Here is a 20,164-nt window from a genome sequence, read left to right on the forward strand (position 1 = left end):
GGCTTTAAATTGTAAACTCTTATGTGTGGCGTGCAACTTTAGCACATTCGCCGTTATGTTGGATTTGTACTCAAGGACGTTCGTCCTTGAGCGATCGTTAATTTATCATTTCTTTAACTTTTAGTGTAAAACTGTTTGAGATTATTATTAAATGTGATTTTCTAAATTTATAGTTATAACTGTATTTTTGGGATGTCACACTTATCGAATGCATATGAAATATAGATTGATTAATCGTTTGGTTGTCGAGCCGATAGAATAATCATACTATATAAACATTTTATTTCAGTATTTAAATAAAAGGTTTAAAATTAAAATAAATTTTGAGAGTTTTTCTTTTCTAACTACAATGCTTTCAAAGATTAAAGTATAACGGAAAGTCAAGAGTATTATTTTCTCCCACATTTTCAAAAGTTTTTTGACATATGAAATGAGTTTGGTGTCAGAGAATCCATTTTCTTTGCTTCCAACTTCACTTGTCAAGAAGCAAGTGGCAACAAATAATAAATCAACCTCGGAGTTGCATTGATCTCACTGCTACTTTTCTTAATTCCAAAATGTAACAATTAATGCATTAATTAATTTTAATCTCTGTAGTTAAACTTTTATAAAATATTAAATTGAATTTTAAACTTAATTCAATTTCATAAAATCGACTACAAAAATGTACTAATACTTTTAAGGCTTAAATGCTTACTTCATCCTCGTTTATTTCGTCTTCATGTTAAGATGTGAATTTCTATTCAGTATCCGATTTTATAAATGAAGACATCGAGTCCTTATGTTATGAAAAGTGTATGAATAAGGTCCTGTCCGTTAAGTTGATAGTAACTAAGTTGAGTCCATATTAATGTGATCGTACTTTTTCTCTTTTCTCTTCTGTTGTCCAGCTTTTCCTCTCTCTTGTTTAGTTTTTTTTTTGATGATTTGTTGAACTTGTTCTTTCTTTGTGGACCTTATTCATATATTTTTCATAAAATAGGGACCCAATGTTTTCATTTTTAAAATTGGGTACTAAACAAAAATTTACCAAGAGACGAATAAGCATTTAACCCTACTTTTAACTTATAATTTCTTGCTAATGATATTTCTTTCTAGCTCTGAGATTATAAATTGATGTGGTGCTAACTACTAAAAAAGAGTATAAATGATTGGGCCAACATAAACATTTATGACAAAGGGAATACCAAATACAAAGAATCCAAGGCTAGTATTGAAGTTCATGATCATAAAATACAAGCTTGACACATCAACCCAGGCCAAGTGTCAGCTTACAAACGCAATGAGTAGTTGACTGTGATGGGCTGCCATACGCACTATCCCTAATCCTACAAAAGGTGGCAACTTTGTTAGTTTTGCTTTGAAATGATCGCGACGAGATGTGATGTTATTGAGGATGCACAACACTGTAATCATAATAAAGAAGAAGCTTGAAAAAATTCTAAGGGCGGGTGTAAATTCTGGCAAAATCTTTATCTGGATTTAATATTGTTATCGAGATTGGAACTCTTTCGCTTGCTACGTGGTATGGTCGAAAATGAACTTTTACTTAGTGTGACATCCCAAAAATACAGTTATAACTATAAATTTAGAAAATCACATTTAATAATAATCTCAAACAATTTTACACTAAAAGTTAAAGAAATGATAAATTAACGATCGCTCAAGGACGAACGTCCTTGAGTACAAATCCAACATAACGGCGAATGTGCTAAAGTTGCACGCCACACATAAGAGTTTACAATTTAAAGCCAAACGTACAGGAAACCTGACCGAACGGTTTACACAAGACAAATACCGAACGGTCGAAATAAACCTAAACGAAATCAAGAGATGGTCGAACGACCACTCAGTTCAACAAAATACACTACTGGCCGAGCGGTCTCACTGCTCGATCTTCACTTCGACATCAACCAGGTTCTCTTCATTCAACGCATCTTCCAAACGCTCATCTCCCTCTGCTCACATCCACACGGATGATCATTGCAAAGACAAGACGGACGTACAAGTACAATGGACAACACAAGGAAAACGAAAGGGTAAGCTTACATAATTTAACTCATGCATCAACATACAATTTCAGGTAAATAATTCAACATACATGCATATCTCAGAATACACATTCATTTCATAACCACCCACTTTAACGTACTCACTAAATAAAACTCAACCCGACTGACTGTCCGGACTACAAGGATTCTGTGTAGCTTCGGTGTTCGTGCACCCGGGTGATGTAGTAACTGGAACTCTCATCAGCTGCCACCCGAGGTTAATCCTATCTGTCCATTTAATTACCAAGACTAGGACCTCCTGCCATTCCCACACATGACGTACCCTCTCTACGTGAGAACGAGTACTCACGGAACATCAGGATGAACGACCGGCTAAGCTTACCACATTCATACATTACAAATCTCAATAATCAATTCTTGAGTCGTTCCTCCCCGGAACGCTCTTTCAAAAGTCACAATATTTCCATTCATCTCTTCATCATTTACTATTTGTCATTTTACTATTCATCATTTACTGTTCATCATGAACTATTCCTCATTTAAATACCGAACGTTCCATCACAAGGGGAAAGAGGACGAACGCTATCCACGAGAACAAAAGACGCTCGTCGGATCAAAGACCGAACGCTAAAGGCGAGACCAAAAGACGCTCGTCGGATCATAGAACGAACGGCAGAATTACAGTTAAGTCGGAAATAACCAATTATGATATTGTTCATTGAACGAACGCTATTTTGCGAGGAAAAGAGAACGAGCGCTCAAAGTAATACTGAGCGTCATTCGGAACGAACGCTCAGCATAAGGTCGAATCTCATTTTAAGCGAGCGCGAATATCATTTAGTGCGAGCGTTCGGTATAAGACCGAACACCATTTTGAGCGAGCGCTCGTTCTGAAACGAACACCCAACAGAACGAGCGTTCAATATAAGACTGAACGTCATTTAGAACGCGCGTTCGGTATAAGACCGAACACCAATTTGAACGAACGTACGTTTAATAACTCAGATTGGTAGGACTTGAAAAATAAACTAAGATACTTTCAAAGAGTATTTACGAACGGGAAAAATAGACAGTTGCATATACACATACAATTACAAAGAGATAGAAGTTTAAAAAAAAATGTTAGCTTCAACAGTGTTTGACCGAACGCTCAAATAGAACATATTAGAGTGAGGACGCTCGTCCTCAACTAAGGAAAACCGAACGGTCAATGACCGTTTAGTACGAACGTACAATTTCATGGGGAGTTCATTTTTCAGTTCTAGTTTATTTCTCATCACAGACTTTCATAGTTTCATTCATTCACACCAAAACCATCTCATTCATATATCTCATTTCATCCAATATCTCATACATCATAAGTAGCTTAATCATGTTTCGTTTCCATTCAATAAATAACGGACGTCCACATAAATCAATCACAGCAACATCGTAGAGTCACAATAACGAACGTTCATACCATTCATTCCATCATGCATTATTTCCATACAGTAAAATAACGAACGTTCACACACAGCATGCATCAAAAACAGTTAAACTAAGTAAGCTTCCCTTACCCGGAAATGAACGAACGTTCACAGGCGCACACAGACGCTCTCTACTCAAATCCTTATCACCAACGCTCGTTAATCCACTATATGAACGAACGCTCAGAAACCCACCTATATTTGGTCATATACTGTTAGGACGAACGTTCAGAATATTTTAGAACGAACGCTACGGGACGAACGTTCAATTCGTCTAGTTTTGGACGAACGTCCAATTTGAAACCAAATTGGACGAACGCGATTCTGCAGATTCTGCAGAATCACAGTTTTTCCAGAAAACCAGAAAAACCTCCATTTTTAACTCTAAAGCTTTTAGATTTCTACAAAAACAGTAAGATTAACTAATCAAAACGAAAAATCTAGCACCCCTTACCTCTTGAAGACTTCCTTTGTGAATTCTTTGAGTCTATCTCCTCCAAAACTTGCAGCTCTAAGCAATTCCACCAAGCTTTGAACTTCTCCTTCTCTTACAAAAATGGCAGCAAGGTAGCAAGGATTCTTCCCCTTCCAGTGTAGAAACTCCCCCAGTGCAGAACCCTTTACCCCAATTTATTCTCCTACGCGTTTGAATGGTGCCAAAATGAGAGAAATCACGGAGAGCAAACCTGTTGCTGCTTTTCCTAATTTCTCAATACAACCAAAACGCTACAGCACTGATTGTCCTCCACTCCTATTAAAATAAAAAATAAAATAATAAAAGCATAAAGGACACGGTCCTTACACTTAGATTATACGAATATCAATAACATTTTATATAAAATCTGATATTTTTATTAAGTTTATCGAGAAATTTTTTATCCTTTCACTTGGTATGTGGTCTATCGAGAACGATATTTTATGTAAATTACACAAACACTAATAACATTGTTCTATCATACTAATAACATCGGTCTATCGAAAATGAGATTTTCTATGAGTTATATAAATACTAATAACATTTAAATCGGGATCGATATTATTTTTTATCCAAAATGTTAAGGCAAACGGATCTTCGATTGTCTTTAAATTGTAATATCTTCGATTCTTATTGTTGTAATATACAGTGACATAGATTATTTATACACAATTGTATTACTGAAAGTTATTATAAAATTTAATAGATTTTATTCCTTATTATGTTTTGTTTGTCGTTAGATGATTTGACCCCTCGCTTTAATTAAGAAAATGATGTAAAGGTTGATGACATGTATTATGAGAGCTGTGCTACCATGGTGGAACCTTCCCAGCATACCTCCAAAAAAACTCAAAGTTAAAGATTTTAAACGCAGATGTTGACCTCACCTCAATCTTCCACATACAAAATCACATGGACTATCTTATTTTCATGTCAAAATTATTCACTTTATCACTATATATATATAATTTAACAATCACATATTCCAACTATAAATTGGTAATAATATAATCGTATCATGAACTGAATTTGGTCCATATTTGTGCATATCACCACACCTCCAACTATAAACATTTAATATGTTATTTATAATAATAGTATAGAGTGTCATGAGTTGAAAGTCACATTTCAGTAAAAATGGTGATATGAATAATATATAAGTGAAAAAACTTATAATATATAAGATAACAAAACCTCTAATGGTATACAGTGCCAAGAATTTAATATAAGCTCGAATTTGCTTATTAGATAAATGATATATAAGTGAAAATATTTATAAATTTGTCTTAAAATTTTAGGTTGAAAATAGTTTGTTTTTATCTTATACATTTGTTCACATCTTTTTTGGTGTCCAATTTTTCTGGTATTTTTGATATTTTTCATGACTTTTGCATTATTTTTTGCCTAATCAGAAAATTAGAAAACTAATCTTTTTTCTTTTGTGAAATTTCTATATAATAAACATTATTTTCTGTTCAAAATTTAGTATACGTGAAAATATGATGAGAAATTAATTATTTCTAATTTCTCAATGAATTTGAAGAAAGATACATATACTTTTGTCACAATTTTAGCAAACTTCCAGAAAAAAAAGCTGAAAATCTCTTTGAGAATAAATTAATGCTTAAAATCAGTGATGATTTCAATTGAGATTTATAAAATTAATAATTTACAAATATGCAATCTTATAATATATAAATTATTTCCTATCGTACTAAATTTATAGATTAAATTTACTGTTATATAGAATTTAATTAATCCGTTTGTTAAAACAAAATATATTAATAAATAAATTTTACAACTTGACTCTTAAATAAACTGCGTAACTGTCATAGATAACATTGCGATTAGCTGTTCAAAATGCATGACCTATTATTGAGGCAGGAGAAGGAGAAACAAATATATCGTGTTGTCTTAATCAGATTATTTTTTTATATCAGAAATATTATTATTTCTTGTATTCATAGTGAAATTGTTTTCGATAGAAACTGTAACATCCCAAAATATAGTAATCACCATAATTTTGAATAAATTACAATTAACAGTAACATAAACAGTCTTTGCATTAAATCAGCGTTTAAAAGCCGAACGGTATCAGTATAAGGTTTAACGCACAACAGGCGAATTAGAACGGATGGTTTAAGTACAAAATAACAGTACGTTCAAAACAGAAACAGAGATAAATAGGACGAACGGCTTTACAAAATACTTAGCCGAACGTTCAAGCTATGCTAACAACTACAGTCCTACTCTAACGAGCTCTCTATGGCTCGGCTTTTACTTCAACTTCCACCAGATTTGCATCATCCAAATTTTCTTCTTCTAGCATTTCTTCAAGAGATACTCCACCATCTGCTCACATCCACACGGATGATCATTGCAAGACAAGACGAACGTACAAAGACATGGAACAACACAATGGAAAATGCAAGGGTAAGCTTATATATTTTAATTTATACAACACCCATACGTTTAAGCATTTCAAGATACACACATACAGCAACCATCTTAACATATAATTTAACATAGGATTTATGTATATAAGACAGACCGTCCGGACTGTATGAACCATGTAGTTACAAGCGTCCTTGCACCCGAGTGGTGTACTAGCCGGGATATACCTAATCAGCTACCACTCGAGGTTAATCCCTCGCCCATAACTAAGCGATGAACGAAGGACCTCCTGCCATTCCCACACATGACTACCCCCTTCTACTTGAAGATGAGTATCACGGAATATCAGGGTGGACCGCGAGGCTTAACTTATCCATGTTCATACTTTACCAAATTTAATATTTAAACATGTATGAGACGTTCCTCCTTGGAACGCTCGTCCATAACCAATAATCATAGAATCACTCCATATGGTGTTCACATTGTAATTTATTATGATTTATCATCAATTTCATCTTTAACTTTAAGAGCATAAAAAGACGAACGTTCAGTCCTTTAAAGAATTAGTACGAACGTCCAATTTAAAGTACTGGATGGACAGACGTGACTCTCTCTTTGATCAGTTAAATACACTGACTCAATTTGAAGTGTATTGGTACTTAGAAGATTTCAAAATAAATACCTTGGACCAGATTTAATTGTAAGAAGAATACTCAATAAGACTTAGAAATTTTCTTGACGTAAGTTGTATACAGAATCTATGCCAGAAATTTAACGAACGTAAGGAAGATGAACATTTTAGAATTTGAACGAACGCTAGTTTATCCAAAGGTTTATTCAATAATACGAGCGCTTGGTATGAGACCGAACACCGCTTATGACGAACGCTTAGTTTAAGACCTTGCGCGATTTAGAACGAACGCTAGATATAAGACGAACGTTATTTAGAACGAACGTTCGATATAAGGCCGAACGCTAATAGGAACGAACGTTCGACATAAGGCCGAACGCTATTAAGGACGAACGTTCGACAGAAGGCCGAACGCTAACAGGAACGAACGCTTCGGTTAAAGACCGAGCGTTCCGTATTTATAAAGTTTCAAATATTTATATACAGTTGAGCTGAACCGAACGCTCAGACAATCAAATGGGGACGCTCGTTCTCGAGCAGAATTCTTTCCAAATGAAAGAATTCCATTCTAAGTTATTTTAAGGAAAACCGAACGGTCTAAGACCGTACATTGACGAGCGTCATTATCAAAGGGGATGATTCAAGTTTTCAGATTTTTCAACCTTAGCAAATTTTCCAGATTTCAACATTTAAACTTTATACTTTATAATTCATAGGATTCTCAAATTTATGAACTTTATAATTTCATTCCAGTAACTTCATATTCAACATCAACATTCAGATTTACTTCACACAACAAAACATCCATTTTTCATACGTATCAAACCAACATGCAGATCAATCAAAATCAGAAACCAGATTCCATAACAGTGGTCGTCCATACGGCTCAAACATCATACAGTTCATACTTGCACATCCGATCATATAATCATACAGTATAAATTAAACATATAAGCTTCCCTTACCTGGATAGCAGTGTTCGCCCTAATGCGAGGTTATGGTGCTTCCTCTAATAGCTTTCTACTCCAGGTTCACTTACTAACTCCACTTAAATCTATACACAAAAATCAAAATAACTCAGATCATACTCATGCATGAACCCAGAAACTGGTTCGCATGAAACCTAAGGGACGAATGACGGGAAGAGAGGACTTACCAGTTTAGATCCTACTTCTATTCGGTCCAAAATAACGCCCACGTCTCAGAGAGCGTTCCTATGGTTCTGAAACTGTGATTGGAGAATAAAAGTGAGATTTATCGTAGAGAGAAGTTGGAAGCTTTAGAGAGAAGATGGAGAAAATGGAGGTTTGGGTTTCAGAGGTAGAAGATGAATGGTGCAGGTGAGTGGAAGGGTTTTCGAAAAACCACTTTTGTTCCTTCCAATTCCAGACGAACGAGCGTCTCATTTTCGGACACCTGCACCCCCACTCTGACTTCAGAAACTTCCAACGTGACAAGTGGCATGCGTGCATGCAGCGCTTGGTGCGTTTTTAATGCACTGAGCGTGTGACGTGGCGTGAAATGATGATTTTGGACAGATAATTAGCAGAGTAATATTTCTGGGCCTCACAGAAACCCAACAAATTTAGCAACACATGCATATTTTCTACACACAACAGATAAAATCGCAATAATAGCATCATCAAATAGTTTTTTCATAAGCAAATATAAAAAATAAGAAAGAAAATGTAAAAATTAAAATTACTTTTTATATGCAAGAGCTCATTTATTGATGCTTTCTGGTCTCTCTCTTTTCTTTTTTAGTTTTGATTTTTAACTTGTATATATCTTATAAAAAAAATTATGGAAAAATTCACTTAAGAAATCCAAATTTTACTTCTTTTGAGATAAAACCATCGTCTGTACATCCAAATTTTGGAAATTGAAATTATTTTAGGTATGAATTAATTTGTAAATTAAACTTTTAAAATCTTTTATATTCTTAATTTATACTTAAGCTGATTTTGACTCCATTCCAGTTTGTGTAATTTTATAAAGTTTCACAAATGTGTTTAATTAAATTTACTCGATTTATTAATATAAAAATAATGACACTATTATTTTGACACATAAGAAAAATATAGACACATTTTACCTCCATTATTTTATTCTTAAATATAAAATTAATTTTTTAATGATGAAAATAATGAGTTATGTGCAAACAATAGATAAAAAAAACATTTTTCTAAAAATAAAACAATGTAGATATATTGTTTCACTGAAAACATAGTAACTAAGAACATTATTTTTATATTACAGCAGACAACTAAGGTCTGAAAAATTACTCCCTTCTTCTTTGACAGACACACACCAATCAAACAGACATTAATCGACAGACTTCATGGTGTGACTAATTAATCTGTTGGATGTAATCCAGAAACAGTATGGTTTAAAGTTTAAAGTTTGTAGATTGGAAATTGAAGAAGTAAATGGAAGGAAGATGAAGGAACCGGCGACAAGAGAGAAAATTAGGCAACCCCATTAGCTATTGTCGCAGTTTTGGAGTAGTAAGATGACGAACAATGACGACGACGTTTCAAAGAGAGGGTAGAGGTTCCACGCGTTCACCTATACATGCGGGACAGCGCTGTCTAAGCTCATGTGAATGCCCTCTATATAAACCACTCCTCCTGCATAATTTCACTACCACCAGTGCTCTCATGGCTACTCAAGTATAGATTGCATTCACGTAGCACAGCAGATACAGTGAAGATGGACGAGGGCAAAGCAGCAGCTCAGAAATCTGTTCAGACTTTTGATCCTCAAAAGGCCCCCAAAAGGAACAAGTTTGCTTTCGCTTGTGCCATATTGGCTTCCATGACTTCCATATTACTTGGCTATGGTGAGTGAGTGTTAATAATAAGAACAACTGTACGTAGACATGACATGCATGAGTAAAAATAACGTTTTTTTTTGCTCTTCTGAACTAAGTACTATATATATTGCATGTGTATTTGATGATGATGACGATGATGTGTGAGTTTGGTACAGACGTTGGGGTGATGAGTGGAGCGGTGATATATATAAAGAGGGACCTGAAACTGACGGACGTGCAAATCGAGATCGTGGTAGGAATCATCAACCTTTACTCTCTGATTGGTTCGTGTCTCGCCGGGAGAACCTCGGACTGGATCGGTCGGCGTTACACGATCGTCGTGGCCGGAGGCATCTTCTTCGCCGGAGCCATCCTGATGGGATTCTCTCCAAACTATCCCTTTTTGATGTTCGCGCGGTTTGTGGCGGGCGTGGGCATCGGTTATGCTCTGATGATTGCTCCGGTCTACACGGCGGAAGTGTCCCCTCCTTCGTGTCGTGGTTTTCTGACCTCCTTCCCCGAGGTAGTGGAGATATATATTTGAAAGATGATTTATTATGAAAGAATAATATTAGTAATGATAACTGATACGGTTGATATCGATGAAGGTATTCGTGAATGGAGGGATATTACTGGGATACATATCAAACTACTGCTTTTCGAAGCTGCCACTTCACCTTGGATGGAGGATGATGCTGGGAGTGGGGGCGGTGCCTTCGGTGATCCTGGCCGTGGGAGTGTTAGCCATGCCGGAGTCACCACGATGGCTGGTCATGAGAGGTAGGCTCGGCGAAGCCACAAAAGTTCTCAACAAAATCTCCGACTCTCCCCAAGAGGCTCAGCTCAGGCTAGCAGATATCAAAGCCGCGGCTGGGATCCCGGAGGACTGCAACGACGACGTCGTTCAAGTGACCAACCAGAATAGCGGCGGTGAGGGTGTATGGAAAGAGCTAATCCTTTACCCTACACCCGCGGTGCGTCACATCCTCATCTCCGCTCTGGGCCTCCACTTCTTCCAACAGGCTTCCGGCATAGACGCCGTGGTGCTGTACAGCCCCGAGATTTTCAAAAAGGCTGGCCTGGAATCCGACGCCGAGCAGCTTCTGGCGACCGTGGCTGTTGGATTCGCCAAGACCGTTTTCATCTTGGTGGCTACGTTTTTGTTGGATCGGGTCGGGCGTCGGCCCTTGTTATTGACCAGCGTTGGCGGCATGGTCTTCTCGCTTCTCACGCTGGGCGTAAGCCTCACCATCATTGATCGCTCACGCGCCGTGATCAAATGGGCCATTGGCCTGAGCATAGGGATGGTCTTGTCCTACGTGTCGACGTTCTCCGTTGGAGCGGGTCCCATCACGTGGGTGTACAGCTCGGAGATCTTCCCGTTGAGGCTACGCGCCCAGGGTGCGGCTATGGGAGTTGTGGTGAATAGGGTGACGAGTGGAGTTATCTCAATGACGTTCTTGTCCCTGTCTGATAAGATCACTATTGGTGGGGCCTTCTTCATCTTCGGGGGAATCGCTATGTGTGGATGGATCTTTTTCTTTACCATGCTCCCCGAAACACAGGGCAAGACCCTTGAGGAAACGGAAGGGTCTTTTGGTAAATTCCTGGCATGGTCCAAAAGCAGTGGTAATAAGGACAGTGAGAACAATGCAGAGATACAATTGGCGAATTAGAAGAGCAAGACATAATAATGGCGCTTTAATAGCTTTCAGTACTAATTGTCTACTTCAGATTATATTGGTTTGGTATTCTACAACGTAGTATTATCGTACTTCTCTTTATGAAAGTATGGTAACATTTCAACGTTCGAACCAAAGCTACGCTTTTAAAATAGGAAAATGTTATTCCAACAACGCTTTTTTAACACAGTTTTGACAACGTGCACGTGGCAGCTTGCCATTGGCTCAGTAATTTGAAAATGGAACAGAGAAGGGGTTACGGTCATAGGGGTATTTTGGGCTTTCCAAATTAAATTTTGACAAAATTTGGGTTTCGCGGTTTAGGGTGCCACAGACGTTCGTTCAAGCCTTCGTTCTTCTCGTTCGTTCAAGCCTTCTCTGTCGTCCGTCTTCTCTCTCGCTGTGTCGTCCGTCTTCTCGTTCGTTCAAGCCTTCGTTCTCTTGCCGTGTTCGAAGCTTCCATCCTCAGTTTCGTTTTGTCCTCCTTCTTCAAAACGTGCGTTGAAACCCTTACATTTTGGTGTAAGTAAAAATGGGCGAGCCCTGACATTGTGTTTTACTCTGTGTTTTTGGTTTTCATTAAGTTGAATGATATAACTGAGTGTGGAATGTTGTCTTCTTAGGGCCGTTGCAATGGAAGGGAAAAAAGCAAGTGTAAGAAAAAAATTAAATTTTTTGTTTATATATTATTTAATTATCTTACGGATTGTAGTTAGTAATAAATTTTTATGATTTTTTTTGTAGTGGCGACTTCTTATCTCGATGGATTCATCCATCATTATTGAAATGAATCGTTTGCTCCGACAGTGTCATGTGGATCGGATTAGGATGACACCATTTATGTGGTGTGTGAATATTAATAACCCTGTGGAGGTGAATTTAAAATTATTGAAGGTTATGGTTAGCAGGTGGGTTGGAAATGATAACAGTTTTAGAGTTCGTCAAAAGTTGGTGCCGTTTAGAGTTGTTGATGTGTTGATGAGCTTAGGTTTAGAAATAGGTGGTTTAGAGATTCCCTTTGATGAAGTAGTTGGTGGATTGGTTGGTGAATTGTTCAAATCAAAAACCATCAGTTTGAAGGACTTGACAGACATGTTTAATGTCATTGTTGATGATAAAAACATTGAAGTCGATGTAGTGTGTAGGTTATATATATTAGTTTGTTTGGTTGTTTTCTATTTCCCTAGGAAATCAAGGCATGTTTGTAACATGCCTTTTGGAGTGTTAGATGACTTAGACCGTTTGTGTCTATATGATTGGTGCACCGGTGTACATAAACACATTGTAGAGAATTTAAATAAATGTAAGAAGAAAATTATGGGAGCAGGTATCCCCCAGTCAGTCACTCTCAGTGGCAATGTGGCAGTGTTGCAGGTAATATGATATGTAGTTCACTATTTTGATGTAGTGCAGAACATTGTGAATTATGTTTGATGAAATAATTTTATGATGTTTTAGGCTTGGGCGGTTGAGAGACTTTCTTTGCATGGTCATCCTTCGCACCGGTTTTTCCCGCGCATAATGAGATGGTTCCCGTTTAAATCAAGGACCGAAAAAATTGAAAATATTTTTATGACCGGAGATGTAAGTGTTTTGTTTTTCGTTATTTTGTATGTTAAAATGGATTGTGTATTTTGTCTGAATTTGTTGTGTGCTATTGGTGCAGTTAAATATGGAGTGGTATATACGAAATGAAGATCGTCATAGGCCGGAAATCCGTGCAGCTTTCAACATGGATGACGGAGGAATGAGTGAAGGATCCTTGGGTGAAGGATCCAAGGTTGACAAAGACGATGATGAAGACGAAAGCTCTGATGACGGGGCTGTTACCAATAAGGAGTATTGGTAAATCTTGAAGAAATTTGTTTTGATGATGCTACAAGAAGTTTTAGTTGAAGAAGATATTAGAATTAGTTAAAAGCAATTTGTAGAAATTAAATGTAGTAAGAAATTCTTGTAAACCTTGTAAACTTGCATTTTTAACTGCAATAATCGATTATGGAATGGCAATAATCGATTATCACAGAGTCATACAGGAATAATCGATTATCACTTCATATAATCGATTATCACTCTTTTGAAAACCCCATAACGGACACAAATAATCGATTATCACTTATGATAATCGATTATCAATGGCAGTTGGGAGATTATTACTCTTTTAAAAACACCATAACGGACACAAATAATCGATTATCCCTTATGATAATCGATTATTCATGGCAGTTGGGAGCTGACCTTTGGCACTCAGTGTACTTGGCTATATATTTTGTTTTGGAGAAATTAGAAAAAAACGTTGTTGAACAGAAGCTCTTGTAGAATACTGTTTGTCAGAGGAAGTTCTCAGAAGCTGTTCCCTTGCTTGGTCTCGTGAACAGGAGAGGCTCGCGTGTCGTGTGTCGATAGTCGGAGCAAGCTCTCTTCGAGTTAGCAAGGTGCTCTACCTGGTCTCGTGAATAGGAGAAGCTCACGTTTCGTTTGTCGATAGTCGGAGCGGTTCTCTTCGAGTTGGCAGAGTGTTCTTCTTCCGGTTCGTTCGTCGAAGGAAGGTTTATTTATCTGCTTTATTCAATATTTGTTGTAAGTTGTGAAATATCTTTTTAGTGGAATTGTTAATCACTTTTTACAGTGATTAACGACTGGACGTAGAATCTTTTGATTCGAACCAGGATAAAAATTCTGTGTTGATCTTCTTATTCCCTACACTCATTTTTTACGCATGTTAACTGTTTGATAAATTTTCTCTAAGAAAATTGTTTTTCTAAAACGGACCATCAAAACTTGATTTGTGACCGTAACACGCTTTCCGAATATTTTATTCCGCTGCGCAACTCTATAACGGTACCGATTGTTCCAACAGGGGCATGGGAAGCAGGTGCGGAGGAGAGATTGAGGAAAAATAACGAACATATCAGAGCATTGAATGCCAAGATTGGAGTTCTGACTAGGGAGCTATTTGAAATTTATCAAACTCCAATCTTTCATGAAAAAGATGCATGTGCCACTGATGAAGAGGTTGGGGGTGGAGGTGAGGAGAATGCTGAAGTTGGGGGAGAAGAAGAAGGTGATGGACATGGAGTTGGAGGTGAGGAGAATGCTGAAGTTGGGGGAGAAGAAGAAGGTGATGGAAATGAAGTTGATGACCCCCTAGGTGCACATGCTGAAGTAAGAGGGGATGATGAAACTGTTGGTAACATTAATTTTATTGAAATAGAAGATGATGGTGATGAAGGAGAACCGGAGGTCGTGCCATTGGCTATACCCCCATTGCGGAGTTTTGTTGGTGATCCAAGCACCAGTGTTGATGTAAACCAATTGTATACAGCAGTCAACATCAGAGAGATGAACGTACACAGGTATGTGGTATGAATTGTAGTTGTGGTTGAGGAATATGTATTGTTTGTGATTGACTAATATTTGTATGTTTAGGGTTGTAAGCGAGATAATTGGCCAAAGCTTGAGCACGACTTCAATTTACACTTTGGCCCCAATGAAATACGTTGACAACATGGTTAGTATTGTCACATTTGGTTGTGTTTCATGTTATAGTTTATTTTAGTAATGTGAAATTTTTTTTTTTGTGTAGGTGGTGTTATTTGCTTGTACGGTCTTTATGTACTTTGAGAAAAGGTTGTGCGGTGTTGTTAAGAGGTTTCATTTTAGTCCGTTATACTCGGTAAATAAAATTTGATATTGTATCATATTTATGATTGAAGAAAGTATTTTTGATCGATTTTTTATTGATGATTTTGAAATTGTCCACAGCACCATATTCTTACAGATTATAGGAAACGTCCACAGAATCACCATGTATTCACGCTTCATAACTATAACACTTATTTGCGTTCCGATCATTTTGGACTTGAAGAATTACCCACGGCGGACTTTGTGAGTAACCTTGAATTTGCAAATCTTGTCGACTTTTGGTTGTAAATGTGTTACTGAAATTGTTTATATTTTTTGTAGTTGTTTCTGCCATTTGTCCACGATGATCATTAGTGGTGTTATTCAGTGAAATTGAGGTCAATGGAGATTTTTGTGATTGATTCATTGGGGAAGGGGATCAGAGACCGCAAAAGGATAGACACAGCCGTTGTAAGATTCAACATCTTTCATTGTTGATTACCGTGTGATTATGACCTGCATTGTTTAAGTATTTATTGTTTTTGTTAACTGGTAGGCTGAAAATATGGCACGGTTTTTTTGCATCCTGATGAATATACCAGAAGGTAGTATTGGTCCTTTGACAGTTAAACAAGCAAATATCCCATCCCAACCAAACTTGTAAGTTTCTTGAACTGTACTGCCGGATTATATTGTGATGTATATGGGCAAAAGTAATATGATGTTGTGGGTATATTATTTCAGACATGATTGTGGAGTAATAATGTTGAAAGCAATGGAAATCTGGGATGGAGATGAAAAATACAACGGGAAAAGCATGCCTGAATATACAACTGTAAGTTGGAACTGTGTGTTTGATAATATTCTTGTATGTCCTGGTTTCTAATGTGGAAAATGTTGGTTTCAGGAGGAGCTGCTTGGGATTAGAAAGAAATATGTGTGTGACTGGATCCTGGACAAGGAGAACATTAGCAGAATGGAAGCCCTACATCTATACGGCATTGTCTAGGATTGCTAAGAAATTATCAAATTTTGACATGTATAAGATGTTCAAATATGTACCTAATGTTATTTGACAATTTTGACATGTATAAGATGTTCAAATATGTACCTAATGTTATTTGACAATGTACAGTATGTGTTTGTAATAAGAATAGTGGTTGGATTTCGAAATGAATTGTTTTTACTTTGCGTTTGTGTTTGTTATAATGACAAAAATAGTGATTGAAAAATGAACGCAGCATTATAATAAAAATTTGAAAAGTACGAGACCATTTTCACTAAAATTAATGGTAATTAATGCGAAGGATTTGATCAATTTCTGAGTGGGGAGATGGGAGTTGGTGATTGATGTGAACGCAAGAAGCGTGGAGTGACCCGTGATGAGTAGGGGGACGAAGTAGTGCAAGGAATGAGTGAGACTGCTGGAAAAAGGCTCTGGTAATCGTTTACAGCACCCCTGTAAACGATTACCCGAGAGAAATTGGGAATTTGTACAGAAAGTCCAACAGAGGAACTCAGTCAGGTGAACAGGGGTCACCATTGGAAAAAAAAGTGACTTTTAGGCACTTCTGCAACTGTCTTAGGCTTGTGCAGGTGTTCCAGTGGTGGGAGAGGGTGGATGGTGATGTGATGTGAGGCCAAGGAGGGTGGGGAGACCCCTCATGAGTTGGTGGAGCAAGCTGTGCAAGGAATGAGTGAGACTGCTGAAAAAAGGCTCTGGTAATCGTTTACAGGACCCCTGTAAACGATTACCCGAGAGAAATTGCCAATTTGTACAGAACGTCCAACAGAGGTACTCAGACAGATGAACACAGGTCACCATTGGACAAAAAAGTGACTTTTATGCTAATCTGCACCTGTCTGAGGCTTGTGCAGGTGTTCCAGTGGTGGGAGAGGGTGGATGGTGATGTGATGTGAGGCCAAGGAGGGTGGGGAGACCCCTCATGAGTTGGTGGAGCAAGCTGTGCAAGGAATGAGTGAGACTGCTGGAAAAAGGCTCTGGTAATCGTTTACAGGACCCCTGTAAACGATTACCCGAGAGAAATTGCCAATTTGTACAGAAAGTCCAACACAGGTACTCAGTCAGATGAACACAGGTCAGCATTGGAAAAAAAAGTGACTTTTAGGCACTTCTGCAACTGTCTGAGGCTTGTGCAGGTGTTCCAGTGGTGGGAGAGGGTGGATGGTGATGTGATGTGAGTCCAAGGAGGGTGGGGAGACCCCTCATGAGTTGGAGGAGCAAGGTGTGCAAGGAATGAGTGAGAGTGCGCGTTCCGATCATTTTGGACTTGAAGAATTACCCACGGCGGACTTTGTGAGTAACCTTGAATTTGCAAATCTTGTCGACTTTTGGTTGTAAATGTGTTACTGAAATTGTTTATATTTTTTGTAGTTGTTTCTGCCATTTGTCCACGATGATCATTAGTGGTGTTATTCAGTGAAATTGAGGTCAATGGAGATTTTTGTGATTGATTCATTGGGGAAGGGGATCAGAGACCGCAAAAGGATAGACACAGCCGTTGTAAGATTCGACATCTTTCATTGTTGATTACCGTGTGATTATGACCTGCATTGTTTAAGTATTTATTGTTTTTGTTAACTGGTAGGCTGAAAATATGGCACGGTTTTTTTGCATCCTGATGAATATACCGGAAGGTAGTATTGGTCCTTTGACAGTTAAACAAGTTAATATCCCATCCCAACCAAACTTGTAAGTTTCTTGAACTGTACTGTCGGATCCTTTCTTTTAGGTGTTGGTCTGTTTTCCTCCTTATCCTTCGTTGAAGGACCACCATAAACATCGTCAACAACCTGAAATTTAACAACACATTACAGATTACACAACTTTGGTCAATATATGAAAACATAACAAAACTTTCGATAACAAACAACTTACCAAACCTGTCTCCATACACCGTTTAACAAACTTGTCTCCAACACTTATATTCATCCAATGCAATATTCGTGGAAATTTATCAATAGGACCTTTTGGTGGAACAAACAGCTCAAAAAACCATACCTAAGACAAATAAATCATCTTAACTTGTAACAAACTTAATTCAAATAACAATTTAAGTAAGTACATCAAATACTATTAATTACCTGCAGCATGTACACACAACCGTTGACGTAAACGTTTGAAATACCTTTGCCTTTCTTCAAGCCTTTTGAAGCTTTGCACAAACTATGTAACAGAAAACGATAAACTAGACTACCCCAACAATAACTACCCAAAGCACTTAAGTTGTCAACAACATTAAACATTACGGGAAACACTTTCCCGCTACGTTTTGGAAATAAAATCTCACTTATCCCTACCAGGAGGTAAAGGCTACAAAAATGAGAACAAGGAATCTTCTTCTTTTGTTTTCGCATTAGAATTTTGTATATTGAATTCAATTCCTTTGTTCTTTTGCCTATGTATTTCACACATTCACTATTGCCCACCTCTTCCTTTAAGTTAATGTTTGCACCATCTGTACTCAGTCCCAACCCTAAATAAATATCATTTTCATTTATATTCAAAACTTTATTCCCAACTATAAAACCACTACTACAGTCGTCCCACTTACCCAATAACTCACTCAGTATATTTCTACCTACTTTAACATTGACATTGACATCTAAAAACCAAGCAAATGGAGTTGTCGCAATCAATGATCGATGCTCCTTTGTTAAGCGTTCGTTCAAAGTACATATATACTTTGTTGAAAAAGAGTGACGAACACTCAACTGCATAAACCAAAATCAAATCATCAAAACAACGAAACCCAATAACCCAAGCACCACAACACAACGATACGAACCCCAAACATTAACCCAAATCAAATAACCATGCTACGAGATGCCCAAACCGAATAACCAAGCTACGACATGGAATGGAAAACCACTTACCTTAGTCGTCGGACAATCGTCACCGGAACTTGCCATTACGCACGATAACAGGAGACCAAACTGGCCGGAGTTCACACGATGCAAATGGAACGAAGCGAGACGAAACGCGACCTTCGACCTCTGAAACGCGACCTTCGACCTCTCAAGAGAACGGACCTTCGTTTGCAATGGAACAGAGAAAGGGAAAGGGGTATTTTAGGATTTTCACTCAAAATAAGGATTACGGTCATAGGTTTTAAAAAAAAAAAAAATTTTAAACGAACCAATGAGGTGGCGACACGTGGCGTTGTCAAAATAGTGTTAAAATTCCGTTATTGGAATATCGCGGTCCTTACAAATATTAGTATTTCCTTAAAGGAAAATGTTATTCCAACAACGCTTTTTTAACACAGTTTTGACAACGTGCACGTGGCAGCTTCCTATTGGCTCAGTAATTTGAAAATGGAACAGAGAAGGGGTTACGGTCATAGGGGTATTTTAGGCTTTCTAAATAAAATTTTGACAAAATATGGGTTTCGCGGTTTAGGGTGCCTTCCTTCTTCTCGTTCGTTCAAGCCTTCCTTCTTCTCGTTCGTTCGCGGTTTAGGGTGCCTTCCTTCTTCTCGTTCGTTCAAGCCTTCCTTCTTCTCGTTCGTTCAAGCCTTCTCTGTCGTCCGTCTTCTCTCTCGGTGTGTCGTCCGTCTTCTCGTTCGTTCAAGCCTTCGTTCTCTTGCCGTGTTCGAAGCTTCCATCCTCGGTTTCGTTCTCTCCTCCTTCTTCAAAACGTGCGTTGAAACCCTTACATTTTGGTGTAAGTAAAAATGGGCTAGCCCTGACATTGTGTTTTACTCTGTGTTTTTGTTTTTCATTAAGTTGAATGATATAACTGAGTGTGGAATGTTGTCTTCTTAGGGCCGTTGCAATGGAAGGGAAAAAAGCAAGTGTAAGAAAAAAATTAAATTTTTTGTTTATATATTATTTAATTATCTTACGGATTGTAGTTAGTAATAAATTTTTATGATTTTTTTTGTAGTGGCGACTTCTTATCTCGATGGATTCATCGATCATAATTGAAATGAATCGTTTACTCCGACAGTGTCATGTGGATCGGATTAGGATGACACCATTTATGTGGTGTGTGAATATTAATAACCCTGTGGAGGTGAATTTAAAATTATTGAAGGTTATG

The 20,164-nt window shown here is 37.5% G+C and overlaps 2 protein-coding genes and 1 long non-coding RNA gene across 5 annotated transcripts; all 3 read left to right on the plus strand.

Annotated features, from left to right (window-relative positions):
* Positions 1 to 9,613: 9,613 nt before the first annotated feature.
* Positions 9,614 to 13,653, plus strand: LOC108342347 (polyol transporter 5). Of its 3 annotated transcripts, XM_052877114.1 has the most exons (7): positions 9,614 to 9,820; positions 9,970 to 10,316; positions 10,402 to 11,997; positions 12,099 to 12,129; positions 12,220 to 12,849; positions 12,934 to 13,059; positions 13,142 to 13,649. In XM_052877114.1, exons 1-3 carry the CDS (start codon positions 9,691 to 9,693, stop codon positions 11,467 to 11,469), a joined length of 1,545 nt encoding a protein of 514 aa, XP_052733074.1. In that variant the 5' UTR covers positions 9,614 to 9,690; the 3' UTR covers positions 11,470 to 11,997; positions 12,099 to 12,129; positions 12,220 to 12,849; positions 12,934 to 13,059; positions 13,142 to 13,649. The 3 variants fall into 3 exon arrangements, with proteins under 3 accessions (XP_052733074.1, XP_052733073.1, XP_052733072.1); XM_052877113.1 differs by having other exon boundaries at positions 10,402 to 12,129; positions 13,142 to 13,651; XM_052877112.1 differs by having other exon boundaries at positions 10,402 to 12,849; positions 13,142 to 13,653.
* Positions 13,654 to 14,809: 1,156 nt separating this feature from the next.
* On the plus strand, positions 14,810 to 15,151 carry LOC128196084 (uncharacterized). The gene is made up of 3 exons (XR_008248189.1): positions 14,810 to 14,831; positions 14,905 to 14,986; positions 15,062 to 15,151. It is a non-coding gene; the product is annotated as an uncharacterized LOC128196084 (long non-coding RNA).
* A 336-nt stretch (positions 15,152 to 15,487) lies between these two features.
* Positions 15,488 to 16,257, plus strand: LOC128196363 (uncharacterized). Its single transcript, XM_052877051.1, has 4 exons — positions 15,488 to 15,570; positions 15,656 to 15,759; positions 15,844 to 15,934; positions 16,007 to 16,257. The coding sequence occupies exons 1-4, from the start codon at positions 15,502 to 15,504 to the stop codon at positions 16,106 to 16,108; spliced, it is 366 nt and encodes a 121-aa protein (XP_052733011.1). The 5' UTR covers positions 15,488 to 15,501; the 3' UTR covers positions 16,109 to 16,257.
* The last annotated feature ends 3,907 nt before the right edge of the window (positions 16,258 to 20,164 follow it).

Source organism: Vigna angularis, chromosome 4 (genome assembly GCF_016808095.1).
Source record: "Vigna angularis cultivar LongXiaoDou No.4 chromosome 4, ASM1680809v1, whole genome shotgun sequence".
NCBI lineage: Eukaryota > Viridiplantae > Streptophyta > Magnoliopsida > Fabales > Fabaceae > Vigna > Vigna angularis.

What these genes read in the sequence shown, in the direction of transcription:
- LOC128196363 (XM_052877051.1), top strand. Translation starts at nt 15,502, where the DNA reads ATGGAGATTTTTGTGATTGATTCATTGGGGAAGGGGATCAGAGACCGC. An exon ending in AAAGGATAGACACAGCCGTT is followed by an intron (nt 15,571 to 15,655) that starts GTAAGATTCAAC and finishes GTTAACTGGTAG; the next exon opens with GCTGAAAATATGGCACGGTT. An exon ending in GCATGCCTGAATATACAACT is followed by an intron (nt 15,935 to 16,006) that starts GTAAGTTGGAAC and finishes TGTTGGTTTCAG; the next exon opens with GAGGAGCTGCTTGGGATTAG.
- LOC108342347 (XM_052877112.1), top strand. Translation starts at nt 9,691, where the DNA reads ATGGACGAGGGCAAAGCAGCAGCTCAGAAATCTGTTCAGACTTTTGAT. An exon ending in TTCCATATTACTTGGCTATG is followed by an intron (nt 9,821 to 9,969) that starts GTGAGTGAGTGT and finishes AGTTTGGTACAG; the next exon opens with ACGTTGGGGTGATGAGTGGA. An exon ending in TTCTGACCTCCTTCCCCGAG is followed by an intron (nt 10,317 to 10,401) that starts GTAGTGGAGATA and finishes ATATCGATGAAG; the next exon opens with GTATTCGTGAATGGAGGGAT.